General features: G+C 42.1%; 1 protein-coding gene across 1 annotated transcript in view; it reads left to right on the forward strand.

Moving 5' to 3' along the window:
* SEL1L2 (SEL1L2 adaptor subunit of ERAD E3 ligase) overlaps window positions 1-17,745 on the forward strand; it is a 103,263-nt gene that overhangs the window by 45,191 nt on the left and 40,327 nt on the right. The window contains exons 10-11 of the mRNA XM_033937651.1: window positions 286-363; window positions 13,467-13,529. Coding sequence (XP_033793542.1) covers window positions 286-363; window positions 13,467-13,529 — 141 coding nt within the window. The remainder of the gene's footprint in view (window positions 1-285; window positions 364-13,466; window positions 13,530-17,745) is intronic.

The following is a 17,745-nucleotide window of genomic DNA, read 5'->3' on the forward strand; positions in this document are numbered from 1 at the left end:
TGAAGGGTTCATATATTTCCATTGGTTCTTTGGTAACTCATTCCTTTTTCTTTTGTTTGGTAAATCTTATTTAGTTATGCAAGTAGAATTTCCTCATGATCTGGACTTAATGCTTTTATATGAGAAGTAATACTTTTTTTATATTTAGGAAAATTTATTTTCATTTTCTTATATATCTTGGTTGGAAATATACAGTATATTAAAATAATATAAATAAAAATAATCAAAGAATAGTTTTGCTTCAGTCCTCTACAATAATATCTCCTCTTTTTTTCTGTTATATAGATGTATTTAAAAGGAAATACTGTTGTGCCACAGAATAATTCTGCTGCCTTTAGATACTTCACAATGGCAGCTGAAAGAGTAAGAATTAAAAGATTATTATTATTGTAAAATAGGAGAAGATTAATTTGTAAAACATTATTTATAGCAAATATTCCTGTTACATTTGGATAATACTTTTCATTATTTCTTTTAAATAAGATCCATTTTCTACTTTATATTGAGCTGGGTTCATTCCTCTATAGCAGGGGTGTCCAACCTTTTGGCTTCCCTGGGCCGCATTGGCTGAAAAAATTTTTCTGGGGCCGCACAAATGTGCAAACGCTACAGTAAGACACAGAAGGGAGCCAGCAAGACGATAAACACCCGGGGGCAGCAGAGGAAAACACTGCATGGCCTGCGACCGGGGCCGCAAAAAATACTTCACGGGGCTGCATGCAGCCCTCAGGCTGCAGGTTGGACACCCCTGCTCTATAGCTTACTTAAGGTTCCTTTTACTAAGCTTTGTTAAATATTGCACTTTCCTTATGGTTAATGCCAAAATTATTGTACACTATAAGCAAAAACTGTGTGGTAAATGCCTTTTAAGTACTCCCTTCCCAACTTTTGTATCCTTTTCTTGAATTAAATTTAAATCCTTTCCTCTTAGATTAATAATTCTCTCCGACTCTGACTCCTTTTGTATCTCCCCCCCCCCCTCAATTTAATCAAATTTATGATTGATTGTAAACCACTTAGAAAATTATTTTATTTGTGGAATATTAAATAAAAGTGAACTGTGAACTTTCCTGCACAGGACAGATGGTTACCTCAAAGGTACCATGTTACATGTAGTGCCTAACATAGCACAGGTGCTCCCATATATCAGGAAGGCATGCACAATGGTACAGTCAACTAACGGGATCAAATGCCATTTTGAATAAGGCACTGACCTAGACAGCAACGGAGAGGGAGTACTGCCACCCTGAAGGTACAAATTAAGCCTGTGAAACCCCAGGTAGGGAAGGAGGAGCAACATACTGAATGTCAGCGGTGAGGTTTGTTAGTGCCAGAGGGTGCAGTTATACTGGAGGAGTTCAGGTGACTATATAGAGGACCCTAAATTTCTGAGGGTATCAGAATGCATGAGTAAGGGGGCTGAGTGTTGAGCAAGTTACTTTTTAATATATTAAAATTACTAGTTACCTCAAACAAAAAGTAATATGGTACAGCTACTAATTACTTTTTAATAAAAATAATATGTTAAGTTACTGTGAACATATTATGTAACTTTTAGGGCTTCTTTTACTACGCTGCGCGCACTAGACACTAACACCTCCATAGAGCTGGCATTAGTTTTTCCATGTAGCGTGGGGGTTAGCGCGCTAATCTTCAGCGCGCACTAAAAACGCTACTGCAGCTTAGTAAAAAGAGACCTTAGTTACTTTTTAATTCTGGATATATACTGGATATAAACTGTTGTTTTGACATTACATAAAGTTACTTGTAGCAATTGGAAATCTATTATCAAAGAAAATATCTAAACAGAAAGGCCCTGATTCTCTAAAAGTGCGTCCCGATTTTAGGCAGCTGTAGGCGTCCTACAGCTGTCTAATCAGCCAATCGGGATGCACGTTTTTTTTAAAAAAATGCTCCCCAGGCAGGCCGCCTATATTGAAGGCGAGGCCCGCAAGACACCTAGGCCCTGATTCTGTATAGGACGCCCGGGAGAGGCATCCTATTCAGAATCGGCCTAAACTAAACCCCGATTCTGTAACCGGCATCCATGTTACAGACGCGGGTTAGAGAATCGGGTTAGATTAGACACGGCCCGCTACACTTATCGCGGCAAGGGATCTCTCTGCCGCTATAAGTATAGCGGGCCGTGGCCCCCTGACCGATCACTGGCAGGAGGGTGCCCAAACCCTCCTGCCCGAAGACGCACCCCCCTCCCCGACACTACCGACCGCCCCCCCGACACTACCGATCGCCCCCCCCCCGACAATATCGGTCGCTGGCAGGAGGGTGCCCAATCCCTCCTGCCTGAAGACGCACCCCCCCCGGCGCTAACAACCCCCACTCCACCAAACCTGTTCTTACAGATGGGTCTTGCACGTCGAGCAAGCAGGCACGTCTCGTCGAAATGAGGCGGGCCCGCCCCTTCCCGGCCCATCCCGCCGAAGCCTAAGGCCTGATTGGCCCAGGCTCTAGAAGCCTGGACCGATCAGGCCTTAGGAATAGCGGGTCCGCCCATCCCTACTAAGTCTAAGGTCTGATTGGCCAATCAGGCCTTAGATTAAGTGGGGATGGGCGGACCCGCTATGCCTAAGGCCTGATCGGTCCAGGCTTCTAGAGCCTGGGCCAATCAGGCCTTAGGCTTCGGCGGGATGGGCCGGGAAGGGGCGGGCCCGCCTCATTTCGACGAGGCGTGCCTGCTTGCTCGACGTGCAAGACCCATCTGTAAGAACAGGTTTGGTGGAGTGGGGGTTGTTAGCGCCGGGGGGGGTGCGTCTTCGGGCAGGAGGGATTGGGCACCCTCCTGCCAGCGACCGATATTGTCGGGGGGGGGATCGGTAGTGTCGGGGGGGCAGTCGGTAGTGTCGGGGAGGGGGGTGCGTCTTCGGGCAGGAGGGTTTGGGCACCCTCCTGCCAGTGATCGGTCAGGGGCCACGGCCCGCTATACTTATAGCGGCAGATAGATCCCTTGCCGCGATAAGTATAGCAGCCGCGTCTACTTACAATGTAGACCAGCATTTTGATGGCCTACATTTTTAAGCTTCTCATCTACTAGGGAGACGCGTAGGGCCGCCTAGGTTCAGCCTAAGGCCCGCCTAAGGCCCTTAGACGAGCTTAGGCATCTTGTGGGTCTCCCTAGGCTCCCTGAGGCGCCTTCAGGCCTGCCTGGGGAGCATTTTTTTTTTTTAAACGTGCATCCCGATTGGCTGATTAGACAGCTGTAGGACGTCTACAGCTGCCTAAAATCGGGACGCACTTTTAGAGAATCAGGGCCAAAATGCTCAAGTCCTAAAATAAAGGGATCCAATACAATTAAAAAGAGATCTATCATTTTTTCTTTTCTTTTATTTAAATTCACATATAAGCAATGTAGAAATAAAACAAATACCTATTTTCAGCAGTACTTGGTATGGCAGCACCAGGCAGAGCCGCCTTCTGATATCAATGCCAGCAAAGAAACAAAATCTTCTTTAATCAGAATGGTAGATCATAGGGGGTCAAGTTTATGGCGTGCATTTATAAATAGGTCCAATGACAGTTTCCTTGTATCAAAACAGTGTTTTTGAAGAATAATCCCTGCTAATACTTTAACTAAAACATTTCCTATTACAATGAAGGAGCAATTGCAGAATAACAGTCAAACATGTAGAAATGCATATTCTTAGAGTCATAATTTGTCTGACAATGCTGAAAAGCCTTTCAACAGGAGTGTTTGAAGGCATACCCATGTTACACTTCATAAACTTTGCCTTGATGAGGAAACTGTGATACAATGATTACTTCACAAGAATTGTAATTTAGAAATAGGTCCAGTTCAGCAGCAACATCACTTCTGTCTTTGCCATCAACATTCTGAAAATAGAAATCATCTTCATTACCACAACTACTGCTGGATGATGCTTGTGCAGTTGTTACTGTCGTCATTGGTTCAGAAATAAGTTTTTTGTATTTTAGTTTCATTTTGTTGTCTTCAACCCAACAAAGACAAAATTATGGCCACATAACTAGAGCCAGAATCAAATATTTGTGGTCAAGATAATGTCCATAACACTCATTGAGCCCACAAGTGCACAAACCAGGGCTGAGTCATATTTAAGGTCTCTACCAATTTTAGTGCCTCTCTTATCAAACCAAATAGGACTGGTGGGGATTGAATGGGCTTTGGTACATTTGTCGTGTGGCACTCGCTACTGCAGCTTGATAAGAGTCCATTGATCATCTTTGTTTTCAAAATGACCAAAGTGGGGCAGTAAAGAGCTCACAACAACCCACCTAAGTCACCAGATAAGCACTGAAAACACATAAAACAGACCCCCACACACTACCCTAGTGATCACTGACCACCCCCCCATCCCCATAAAAATATTAGTCACACCTTTAAAATTCAGCCTCTGCCTGGCATAGGAAAGCCTAGTCGTCCAGCACAGAGGTAGCTTAAGTTATCTTGGGGGTAGGTTAGGGACTCATGCAGAGGAGGACCCATGCCCATAAGCCCCTGTAATCACTGCATTGATAATGAAACATGTGCACTCCCCTATACACCCCCAAAACCCTTTTTTTACTGGCATATAATTGGCTCCTGCAGCCATGAGGGCTATTGGGGTGGTAGATAAGTGGGTCTAGGGGATTCTGGAGGTGGTTTGGGGGGTTCATCGTGACCTATAAGGGAGCTGTAGTGAGGAGAAGACATGGCACCCTTTTTGTGAAGTTCACAACAGTGCCCTGTAGGGTACCCCACTATTTAGGTGCCATGTCTGGGTGTTCAGTCCATCACTTTGCAGACCCCTCCCACATCCAACAGGGCTTGTTCTAGGCATTTTTGACTTGGACGGAAATGTAGTATAAAGATGGACTATTTAGCGGCTTGGACGATCAGATCAGCAGGACGTATAATTAGACGATTTTCGAAAGAAAAAAAATATTGGACGTATTTTTCGAAAATGGGCCGGGAAACAGCGGGCCCGCCTCATTTCAACGAGGCAGGCCTGCCGGCTAGACGGCAGCAAGACCCTTCCAGCCGGCCAACAAATCATAATTGGAGGGGAGGTTAGTTGGGGGGGAGGTTAGGGGGGTCGTTAGCATGGGGGGTCAGGAGGGGGACCAGCTTTCCGGCAGGAGGGGCTGGGAACCCTCCTGCCGGCGATCAAGAGTTTGGGGGAGGGCGGGGGGGCGTTTTGGCTGGAGGAGTTGGGCACCTTCCTGCCGGGGATCGGGAGTTTCGGGGGGGCGTTCCGGCAGGAGGGGTTGGGCACCCTCCTGCCGGTGATCGGACAGGCGGCCGCGGACACTATACTTATTGCGGCAGGGAGGTCCCTTGCCGCGATAAGTATAGCGGCCGCAACTACTTACAATGTAGGCCAGCATTTTGCTGGCCTACATTTTAAGCATCTCTTTCTCTACTAGGGAGACGCGTAGGGCCGCCTAGGTTAGGTGTCTTGCGGGCCTCCCTAGGCTCCCGGAGGCACCTTCAAAATAGGCAGCCTGCCTGGGGAGTATTTTTTTTTAAACGTGCATCCCGATTGGCTTTTTAGACAGCTGTAGGATGCCTACAGCTGCCTAAAATCGGGATGCACTTTGCAGAATCAGGGCTGTTAGGCTTAAGTTAGTCTTACTTTCAAAATTTCAACTTTCTGGCTGATGAATGGCATGTGAGTTTGCTCTGCCCCTGCACCTCATCAGACTCTGGGCTCTGCTTAAAGCCCACCGCAGGAGAAGAAAAATCAGCTGTCTTGTTTAAGATAGGCATAAGTTAGGCTTAAGATAGGCTTAATTTAGGCATAAGTTAGGCATGTTAGGCTTAAGTTAGTTTTACTTCAAAATCAGGTCTTAGGATTAGTGGATGGGCGGACCCGCTATGCCTAAGGCCTGATTGGTCAGGCTTCTAGAGCCTGGGCCAATCAGGCCGTAGACTTAGCAGGGATGGGCCGGGAAGGGGCGGGCCCGCATCATTTTGACGAGGCGAGCCTGCCGGCTGGACAGCAGCAAGACCCATCCATCCGGCCAACAATTTAGAGGTTAGTTGGGGAGGAGGTTAGTTGGGGGGGGGAGGTTAGGGTGGTCATCAGGGGGGTAGTTAGCATGGGGGGTCCGGCTCCTGCCGCGATCAAGAGTTTTGGGGGGACAGTGGCGGCATTTCATTAGGAGGGGTTGGGCACCCTTCTGCCGGTGATTGGGAGTTTGGGGGGATTGTTCTGGCAGGTGGGGTTCGGCACTCTCCTGCTGGTGATCGGACAGGCAGCCGCTATACTTATCCCTTGCCGCGATAAGTGTAGCAGCCGTGTCTACTCTACCCAATTCTCTAACTGGCGTCTGTAACATGGACGCCGGTTACAGAATTGGGGTTATTGTAGGCCCAATTCTGTATAGGACGCCCCTCCCAGGGCCAACATGCCTAACTTAAGCCTAACTTATGCCTAAATTAAGCCTATCTTAAGCCTAACTTATGCCTATCTTAAACAAGACAGCTGATTTTTCTTCTCCTGCAGTGGGCTTTAAGCAGAGCCCTGTGTCTGAAGAGGTGCAGGGGCGGAGCAAGCTCATATGCCATTCATCAGCCAGAAAGTAGAAATTTTGAAAGTAAGACTAATTTAAGCCTAACTTATGCCTTAATTAAGCCTAATTTATTCATCTGCCATTCATCAGCCAGAATTTTGAAATTTTGAAAGTAATAATAATAATAACTTTATTTTTCTATACCACCATAGTCAGACGACTTCTAGACGGTTCACATCGAAAGAAGGCTGGACATTCAGCGAATTACAAATGCATGAGGGGAAAGTTACAGAAGAAAAGGGTTATAGGGGAGGGAATGTAAGAGGGGTTGAAAGGGGGAGGGAAAGTGAGAGAGTAGGAATTGCCTGAAGATTGCTTCGGGTTTGTAGGGGGAAAAAGCGTAGTGAGCGCGGATTGGTCTGTTTAGGTGATGAATTTGTCAAACAGTGGTTTTGATAGATTTTCGGAATGCGTTGTAGGTCTATCTGGTTTTATTTATGTAGTTTCCCACCCAGGACTGTTGTCTGTTAGCTTGGAACATGAAGGTTCTGTCAAGGTAGGATTTGTATTTGCAGCCAGTAATTTTAGGATAGGCGAAGATGTTTTTGTTTCTGGTTGTTCGTGTGGGGTTGTGTAGAGTGAAGTGTGTTTGCAGGTAGGAAGATGCTAGGCCCCAGATTTGTTTGAAGCAGATGCATGCAAATTTGAATTGTATTCGCACTTCCATTGGTAGCCAGTGCAGTTTTTTGTAATATTGGCTAATGTGGTCTTGTTTTCTCAGTCCGAAGATTAAGTGAACTGCAGTATTTTGTACTAATCTCAGGTTTTTTTTAATTGTTTTTTTGTGGGATACCCAGGTAGACGATGTTGCAGTAGTCTAGGGTAGATAGGAACAGCGATTGCACCAGTAACCTGAAGGATGTTCTGTCAAAGTATTTTTTAATAGTCCTTAGCTTCCATAGTGTATAAAAGCATTTCTTCACTGTTAAGTTTGTGTGGTCAGCCATGATCAAGTGCGTGAGTTTTTATGGATATTCGTGGCTGTTTATTTTTAATGATGTTCTCGTTATTTTGTCGTTGGGGCTTGCCAAGAAGACTTTAGTTTTCTCTGAATTTAGTTTCAGTTTGAAGTTGGTGGTCCATTTTTCGATTTCTCTCATTGTGTGTGAAAGGATGTCTATAATTTCAGTTGAGATGTCATTTAAGGGGATTAGGATGGATATATCGTCTGCGTATAGGTAGTGTTTTAAGTTTAATTTTTGTAGTCGGTGACCTAAGGATGCTATGTAAATGTTGAATAATGTAGGCGATAGAGGGGAGCTTTGTGGTACCCCTGACGGGTTATTCCATGGTTGGAGTGATTTCCATTGCTGGCCTAAGTGTAGTTTTTGCTTCATTTCAATGGAGTTTCAGCTTTCTTAGTCAGAGACTTCCTATAGACACAGATTAGGTGTGCTTTCAGCTTTCGCAATGATATTTCCTATAGTGAATTTGAATATGTTTTTTTTTCTTCTTTTTCCCTCCTAATAGATTTAATAAGCCACCATATCAATAGAGTACATCAATATAAACATATTGCATGGAAAACATAGTACTTTTCTGCTCAAACAGTAATATGATTTACTCATTACACCACCTTTGGCTTTCCTGCTTAAAAAGAACCCTTTTTTTCTCAATAGTGCTGCAATCAGCTCTTTCTTGAAAGCAAAGAAAGAACATGAAAAACATATTATTGCACACATTATTTCATTTCTCAGCACTTAAAAAGAGAAAAACCAGATACAGACCTTAACATGCATTTTCCCTCATTGCAAAATGGAGCTCTTCAGCTTCACAAAGCTGACCTCATTGTGAGATCATCAAGCTGCACCTTCAAGGTAGTATGCCACAATTAAAAGATGCGCTGGGTGTTGAACTCACAACCTCTGTATGATCAGTACAGGACTTTAACCCATAGAGCTTCATCAGCTTCTACTTAGGTGGATCTCAGTGCCCTTTCATATAATAATTGACTGCATATGTATCATCTGATTAGCTATCATATCACAATCACCACAAAGAAAGCATTTCTGGCTCACCAGGTTAGTGCACCTTGTTGCACTCTGTCTATCTCAAACTTCCTGGTTGAAATCCCAACTTCCTAACAGCTTCCTATTAGCTGTCATAAGAGGGTCTAGAAGGTGGACTTTGCCGTTTTTAGCAGTGCATTTCCCTTTCCAGGCAAACTTATTTTCTCCTTCCCGTGGCTAGGACATCCTAAGCTGTCATGGGAGGAAACATCTCCTCTGACAGAAAGATGACATTTATGGCTCACCAGGTTAATGCGCCTTGTTGCACCTTGTCCATCTTCTGAAGCTCCTGGGTTCAAATCCCACCCTCACCTTTACTCATTTGAACAGCATCCTAACAGCTCTTATAAATGGTGGACTTTGCTGTTTTTCATCAGCATTCTGCAGTTTGCAGGCACAAGTGCATCAGATACATTCATCTTCTCTCTGCTACAAGCCATTGTGGTAGGAATGGATTTCTTTCTATGCAATATCTGCACAGGGCAACAGATAGAAGAGTTTACTAAAACTTCAGAGGGCCTGGACAGGTATTGAAGGAAGGTACATGTTTTTGAGATGTACCCTAGAGACATTCCTGTTGGTATATTCAGCTTGGCTGTTTGTGGTTTCATGCTTGAGAAGTGTATGTTGGGGTGGGGGATAGGGGATTTAGGAAGAGAGAACAAGCTGCTTTAGACATCTGAGAATTGCTACAGATCATTTTAAAGATCAACTCAAATATGTTTAAGCAAAGGAATGGCCAAAGAGTTTGAAGGTTTCTGGTAGAAAAATGAATATAAAATATTTGCTAACCGCACTCAAGACTTGAACCCATGACTTATGGAAGATAAAAGTAGCCCCTTAAGGCATAGAGCTATAGAGGGAACTTTGTTTAGAATTTGGTAACAGTGCCTCTACAGACTAAGCAGATGACAAATGGGTTCTAGTAAAAACTTTGGGAAGGAACTGAATAAAAGTCAGGACAGGTTTGTTTGCCCAAACCACACTTAAAGCACACCCAATCAGATTTGAACGTTTTCTAGTAGGAAGTCCAAACAGTGCCTATGACATCAGACGCTACTTAGGCATGCTTAGTATAAGAAGGTCCATCAGAGCAGTGTTTTCTCTTTTAGGACACGTATTCTGTATTAATGCTTATTTTTGAGACTTTACTTTTCTTGATTATTTTTTTAACCTTTTCATTCCTATATCTGCCACAACTCTCCAGTTCATAGAACCATTAGCAGCTATAGTAATTAGCAATTTTGATGTTTGTCTAACCTTTTTCATCTTTCCAGGAACAAATCTAGGTGAGAATGATATATTGCTAGCTATTTAGGTGTCTTTATTAGATAAGAGCTGAGGCAGAACTGATTTCATCTTTTGGACTTCTTTTGGTGATTCTTCATTAACTTTTTCTCCCCTGAAATCTGCCACAATTCTCTCCATTCCACAGGGTCATTATCAGGTCTGAGAATTAGTGATGATAATAATTGGTTCCAGGAATCTTGGCTGAAAAAAACCCCATGCTGTTTGAAACTTTGGTGCCAGCAAAATGGATATGCAAGTTACTTGAATATGTGGAACATATAGCAGTGCTTTTCCTCATAGAGCTAAAGGTAAATCTTTTTAGAGTCATAATTGTTAAGTATCCTTATAAAAAAAGGAACTGTGTTTCTTTTGCTTCTGTTCATTCTAGCTGTGCTGCATTTTATTTTTCCATATATGTCTTGACCTTTTCCCCCTTTTCTCCTGATTTCCTGTTCCCAGGTCTGTTCAAACTAGGTTCAGCACAAGAGTTGCACCTGGACAAAGCTCAAATACTAAGACAGAATAGGTAAGAATGATGTACTGAAACCTTTGTTTGCCCTTGTGATTAATTATCTACATTTTCACAATACTAACATGTTTCACACTTTTTTTTCCTTCAGAATGGTGTAGTTATAGAAGATTTTCTGAGAAAACAGTGAATTGGTGAGTTTTACAAAGGTGCGCTAAATCCATGCATGCGCTAACTACTAACGTGTGCATAGGATAACATGCACGCGTTAACCTTTACCACACGCTAACGGCACCTAAACGGTGCCGCTTCAGCACATGGTAAAATTAATTTTACTGCACGCTGAAACGGCACCATTTAGGCACGGTTTAGGCGCCATTAGTGTGTGGTAAAGGTTAACGCATGCATTTTATCCTATGCATACATTAGTAGTTAGTGCATGTGTGGATTTAGCGCATCTTTGTAAAAAAACATCTTAAAACTCACCAATCAACTCTTAATTTGTCTCAATCCATCTTCCTTTTTCTTCAGCCTGCCTTCTCCTACCAGGAGCAGATTCTGGGACCTTACCAATTCTACCACAGTAACAACTTGGACCTACAAGTGCCTTACTCTGCATATCTGTCATCTATCTCATCGAACTGCAGTTGCTGCTTTCCTGGACTGTGCAATAAAAATCTTAAACCATTTTTCACCTTGTGCTAATTTCCATTGAGTAGCAGCCAGGCATTAGTGTTTCCTTAATAAGCACCACTTCAGCTCCTTAGTCACATTGGCCTTTGTCTTTCCATGAGGCCCAGGCTGCGAAGGTGGGGGGTGGCAAACAGGGTAGCTGCCATGTCTCCTGCTTCACAGCCTGCAACTAGCATAATATTTGAGAACATAAGATTAGATGAGAGGTGGAGAGGATGAACCAGGTGCCTTAACTTGGTGGCTTCTTTCAGTCAGTTTCCTACCCTGACAGCTTGACATATGCTGAACTGCAGCCAAGTCTGCATTCTTTGAGTGCCCAAAGGATGCCTAAACAGCATAATATAATCCATTTAGAATTGCTATTATTTTATGGCTGATTCTGTAGCACAGTGGTTAGAATGAAGGTTGGGGTATGAGCCTGGTCTGGGTTTGACTCCCTCATGTCCTTCAGATGACAAAATACTCATTTTAATAAAAATTACAAGCTACAGACCAATCACATCTAATTTTCATCTCAAACAGCACAACATTAGCAATACTAGAAACAATCTATTCCAAAAGTTGAGTTTGCATGTTATACAAAACAGCAGTATTTGAATCCACGTCACATTTATTGAACCCAACTTGAGATTCTGGCTTTTGGGACAATGAAAGCAGCGCTTTAAGCCATTGAGCTACCAGTCTTTTGTCTCAGCTAACTGTGAGATGATAGCTAAGCAGATTTTTCCTTAGCAGATCACTAATCTAATCTAATCTAATCCTTAGGTTTGTATACCGCATCATCTCCACGTTCGTAGAGCTCGGCGCGGTTTACAGTAGAAGAAATAGGAACTACAACAGATGGTTAGAGATAGAAGTGTGAAGAAAATTTAGAGGACTTGGGATGCCAAGATATAAGAGTTTCCTTGATTCCTATGTTGGAGGGAGACTTACATTTTTGAGAAAAGCCAGGTTTTCAGATGTTTGCGGAAAACTTGGAGAGAGCTCAAGTTCCGAAGAGGGGAGGTAAGGTTGTTCCAGAGCTCAGTGATTTTGAAGTGGAGGGAGGTCCCTAGCTTTCCTGTGTGGGAAATGCCTTTTAGCGAGGGGAAGGATAGTTTTAATTTGTGGGAGGTTCTGGTGGTATTAGGGTTTGAGGAATTCCAAACTATGAGTAAAAGCGCTATACTGATCTTCCAGAGGTTGTGAGTTCAACTCCCGGCCTGTCTTTTACTTGTGCAGGTGCACTTTGATGATGTCATAATGAGGTCATCATGGTGCAGCTCCATACCTCCATTTGCAATGAATTAGAAGCCACATTCAGGTCTGTTCTATGTTTTATTCTGTTTTTAAGCTTGGCCAATTGAAGTTATGGGCTTTCTGTTTACTTAAAAGAATGAGCCGATTGTAGCAATGTTTCATGATAAAGAGAGTGTTATTTAGAGCAAGGAATCGCTTCTAAAAACTCTCTCAAATAACGTCTGTGGGATGCCCAGAGAAAGCTGATTGCATGACCTAAATAGCATATATTGTGCTAAAGCCTTTCTGGAGCTTAAACCACGTCTATTTGAAGCCTATATGGAGCTCAAAGTCCTATGCTTTACATTTCTTATAGGAGCTAATGATACCATTGCTATACAAGTTTCTGTGTAGCACAGGAGTGAAGCTTCCCCCCCCCCTTCCATGCTGATGTTCCCAGATCATCTCCTACTGAAACTAATGTATTATAAATATCCTTTTAAACATGGTATACTGTGTTTTTATTATCCTTTTAATGATGGTATACTTTGGGTTAATTAGTGCATTAGAGACGTCGATATGATGCCCAAACAGTGCCTAAATAATGCTGACTGCCAATTGTGCTACAAGAACGTCTATAGCACGCCTAAAGTTAGGCGCACTTTACAGAATCTAGGTCTAAGTGCCTTCACGGCCAAACTTGGGCATTTTTAAATAATTTCAAATATCTCACTGCGTTTTTATATAGTGTTTGTTAGTGTCGACCAGGGCAGGGTCCAGCACAATTGTTACCACCTTTTTTCACCATCTTTTTAATTGTTATTATGTTTGTGCTTCACCCGAGACGCTCTGCCGTACAGCTCAGTGGCTGTATATTGCTTTACACCACAACAAGTGTTTTGCACTATTTGAAGGACATATTTATACAGAACGTAAGGGTATTGTACACTCTCCCCCCGGTAGCGCTGGCATTTTTGCTCATTCACGTTGGCAGGCCCTTCCTGTGTCTGTTTTCCATTGAACATAATTTTAACATTTCATTCACGTCCATCTTCGTAGTGCAATCATTCTCCTTATGTTATACTAATAGGCTGTTCGGAGGTGGGTCATATGTTTCCATTTTGGCAACGTAGGTGTGCTAAACAAATACAACACATGAGAATCTATAGTTATAGGGTTATTAATACAAAGAGTAATATGGAAAAAAAAATCTGAACTACATCCTTAATTTATTTTAGGGTAATCCAATTGGACTATGTGGGGTGGGTGTTATGTACCTTCAAGGACAAGGAGTCTCAGTGGTGAGTGTAATCTTTCATCTTTCTTTATTAATAATAATAATAATAATAATTATAACTTTATTCTTTTATACCACCATAACCAAACGTTCTAGGCGGTTTACACTAAAAAGAGCTGGACAATCAGCGAAATACAATAATACAGTAAAAATTATGAATATTAGTAAAATACATTTTCAATAATAAAACTCTCATTAAGTAATAAACTTATCGAACAAAGTGGTCTTAATTAATTTCCAAAAAGAGCAATAGGATAACATAGCTTGTTGAATACATTTACCTAACCAAGATTGTTGCCTACCAGCTTGAAATGCTAGGGCCCTATCTAAGAAGGTCTTATATCTACACCCATTAATTTTTGGATAAGCAAATAAGTAGAAGTTTCTAGTTTCTCTTGATGGTCTATGCAACACAAAATGAGGAAATGGAGATAATCCTGATATCAGTTTAAAGCAGATACAGGAAAATTTGAATAATACTCTTGCCTCCAAAGGCAGCCAATGAAGTAAAAGATAATATGGACTAATATGGTCGTTCTTTTTTAAATCAAAAATCAATCGAACAGCTGTATTCTTTAATTTACGGGTAGTCCTGGGTTTACTACTCAGTGGAATTGTAGCAAAATAAAACAGTTGGTCTGGCTTGGAAAAAAAGGTATATTTTCTAGAAATAGGTTTATTACAAATGTATAGCGCTTAGAATAGAAATGTGTTACAGAGCTGCATGTGTGTGTGTGCGTGTTCCTCAAAGCCAAACTGACTGGGGATTAAGTGACAGGGATTAACCGACTGGGGACTAACTGGGATTTACTGACTGGACATCAAGCTATCTAGTTCCTTTTGTGTTCTTAAGATATATAAACTGTGCCTCATTAGGATAGGAGACCCGCAGGCTACTTGCACCACGAATCACCGAGAGTCAGATTTTAAAATATCTCCCAGAGGCCTTTAGCTAAGTCTCTTGGTAGGCCTAAAGCCTCAAGCTAACTTTCAGGTTAGGCCTGGAACAGCACAATGTCATGCTTGTAGCAGGAAATTTAACCCGACCATTAGATATAATTCAATTTGAATCAGTACTCCAAATTCTGTACATGATACCAAAAATTGTGCTTGTACAGTGGTGTACATTTGTATGGACACAACTTAATAATAGTCCTAATTGGCACTAATAATTGACAATTAACACCTCATAATTGATGCTAATTGGAGTTAATTGAAAGTTATTTGCACAACATGGTAGGCACATAGCACAAAGTGCTATGTATCATGTCCAATGTGTATATCTAAAAGGGAATGTGGTTAGGGGTAGATCACAGGCATGGTTTTGAGCTGTGCATAAGTTTTTAGTCTATGTGCCAATGTGTGCCCAATTTAGGTGCAGGCATTTAAGCCAAGTTTTCCTTGGCTAGAAATGAGTGCACCTAAAACTTATGATGCATACTGGCACTAAACATGATTCTATAAGGTACACATAATTTTTATAGAATCGTGCTTAGCGCCACACTAATCATTGATGTTATTTTAGGTAGCCCACAATGTATAACATTTACAAAACTAGATCAGATACTACAGATGGAACCCTTCTTTAAAGGTTTGGTCCACCCAAATCCTTATAGAACTCCAGATAGTGAATATGAGAAATTTTATTCATAAAGGGAGTAATATTCAGCCCATGGCAGTAAGTGACTTCCAAGCTAACCTCAGATATTTAATTCCAGGGCATGCACAGCTCCTGCCATTGAATATCCAGGTATGTCTGCTGACATGGTTTAGCAGACTGAATATCACCGCTAACAAGCTAAGGGGTCCTTTTATCAAGTTGCGGTAGGGGTTTAACGTGTGTTAAACCGCCTGCTGCGCTAGCGCCTGCATTGAGCAGGCGTTAGTTTTTTAGCCGGCCGCGGGGGTTAGGGCATGATGAAATGTCCGACGAGCTAACCCCTCTAGCGCGGCTTGATAAAAGGACCCCTAAGTCTATCTATTTATTTATTTATTTGTTTATTTTACAAATTCATCACCTGCTTAAAACCTAAGTGGTTTACATAACATACCCCCTCTTCTACAAAGCCGCACTAGCGGCTGCTGCCCCAAAGCTCTTTAAATCTCTATGTGTTTCTGGGCCGTTACCGCACGGCTTTGTATAAGAGGGGGATAGTCATAAAAACATAGCAACAACACAAAATACAATAATAAAACATTAAAAGCCACTATAGGCAAAAACATCCTGCTACATACTGCATCTTAATTTTCAAAAAATGGCTTAGGCAAAAAAAATATGTATTTTACAGCTTCTTAAAACAAAGCTTACCCATACATAGGCACAACCGTAGATCGTTCCATATACTAGGGGTTACAAAAGGAAAAGCTGAAGCCCTCGTGGTGGCATAATGCACCTCAGGCTCTTTTTCAGCTTCTGGACAATAAACATGTAACCTCCAAAGTACCAAAGTACCTTATCATACATCATCTGAAGACTAATTGACAAAACTTAAAACTGGATCCAAAAAAATGGACTGGCAGCCAACGAAGCTGTTTCAAAATTGGGGAAATCTCAAAATTTGACACCCTGCCATTGGAGAGGCATGTCAAGATGGCTAATTGAGCACATTGTGAGGCTGGCTGCTCGATGCCTGTTCTGGCGTTCTTTTCTGTTCCAAAGCATTTAGTGATGCTGAAAAGCAGAGGAAAAGTGAGGGCACTGGTTCCTGTAATGCCCTCTTTATTCAACCTTCTTTATTTCAGTACAGTGTGGTGTCGCAGTTCAGAGATGGAGGCATCCTTGCTGGAGCATCAGCATTGAGAAAGCCTTAGCTCCTAGAGGAAAATGTTTCACACAGCTTGCCTGACAGGATTCCCCACAGCCATAGGTGATCAGTTCTCCTGTACTCATGGTAGGAGTGGATTCTCTTGTTCCTCCCACCATAATTAAGGCAGGAGAAGAAGAGGTGAGTTAGGGCCCTATGTGCAGGAGTCCTCTACTCAAGGAGATACAGGAAAGAGTAATATGGCTTTGATTGGGCAGGGGTCATGGCCTGTGGAACATCTGGAAGCTTGTAATGTGCAGCAGGATGTTTTTTCATCTATCAGCAAGCTGCCTGTGGGAGTTACATCAGAGGTAACTCTTCTTTCAATATAGCAGGTGATAAAGTCCCTGGACATGAAAATTAGTTAGGGCTCTTTTTATATAAGAACATAAGAATAGCCTTACTGGGTCAGACCAGTGGTTCATCAAGACCAGTAGCCTGTTCTCACGGTGACCAATCCAGGTCCCTACTATCCTGGCCAACACCCAAGGAGTAGCAGCATTCCATGCTACTGATCCAGAACAAGCAGTGGCTTCCCCCATGTCTTTCTCAATAACAGACTATGTTCTTTTCCTCCAGGAAATTGTCTTAAAACCAGCTACACTATCTGCTCTTACACAACCTCTGGCAATGCGTTCCAGAGCTTAACTATTCTCTCAGTTAAAAAATATTTCCTCCTATTGGTTTTAAAGTAGTATTGTAGCTGTGTTGATAAATATTTATAAATAGAAAATGGAAATAAGGTGATCCTTTTATTGGACTAATTGTAATACATTTTTGACTAATTCAGAGACCAAAAACCCCTTCCTCAGGTCAGGACAGGATACCGTAACAGCAGTATATTTCACTGAACTGAGAAAAGAGGTTTTGGCCTCTGAAAGCTAATTGAAAAAAGTATTAGTCCAGTAAAATGGTATTATCTTGGTTTTCATTTTTGTTTTATCCCCTCTCCCCCTTTGGCCCCCTTTTATGAAGCTGCATTAGGCTTTTTTATCACCAGCCGCAGCAATTTTAGCTTCGACGTTCATAGGAATTCTATGAGCGCTGGAGCTTTTAATGTCAAGGCCGGCGATAAAAAAGTCTAACGTGGTTTCATTAAAAGGGGGTGGGGTTATGAAGCCAGGGAGATAAAACAAAAATGGAAAATAAGATACCATTTTACTGGATTAATACATTTTTCAATTAACTTGATGAGGCCAAAACCAGCTGAGGTGATAAAAACTCCAATGCTCATAGAATTCATATGAGCATCAGAGTTTTTACCACCATGTCCTGCAATAAAAAACAAATCAGCTTCATAAAAGGTGTGGGGGGGTTATTTTTTAATTTGTAAAGTGATGATTGCCATTTCTCTGTTTTTTCAAATTTGCATCTGCTATCTTTATATTTTGCACAATATTAGAGGACATGCATCAC

Source organism: Geotrypetes seraphini, chromosome 3 (assembly GCF_902459505.1).
Source record: "Geotrypetes seraphini chromosome 3, aGeoSer1.1, whole genome shotgun sequence".
Lineage (NCBI taxonomy): Eukaryota > Metazoa > Chordata > Amphibia > Gymnophiona > Dermophiidae > Geotrypetes > Geotrypetes seraphini.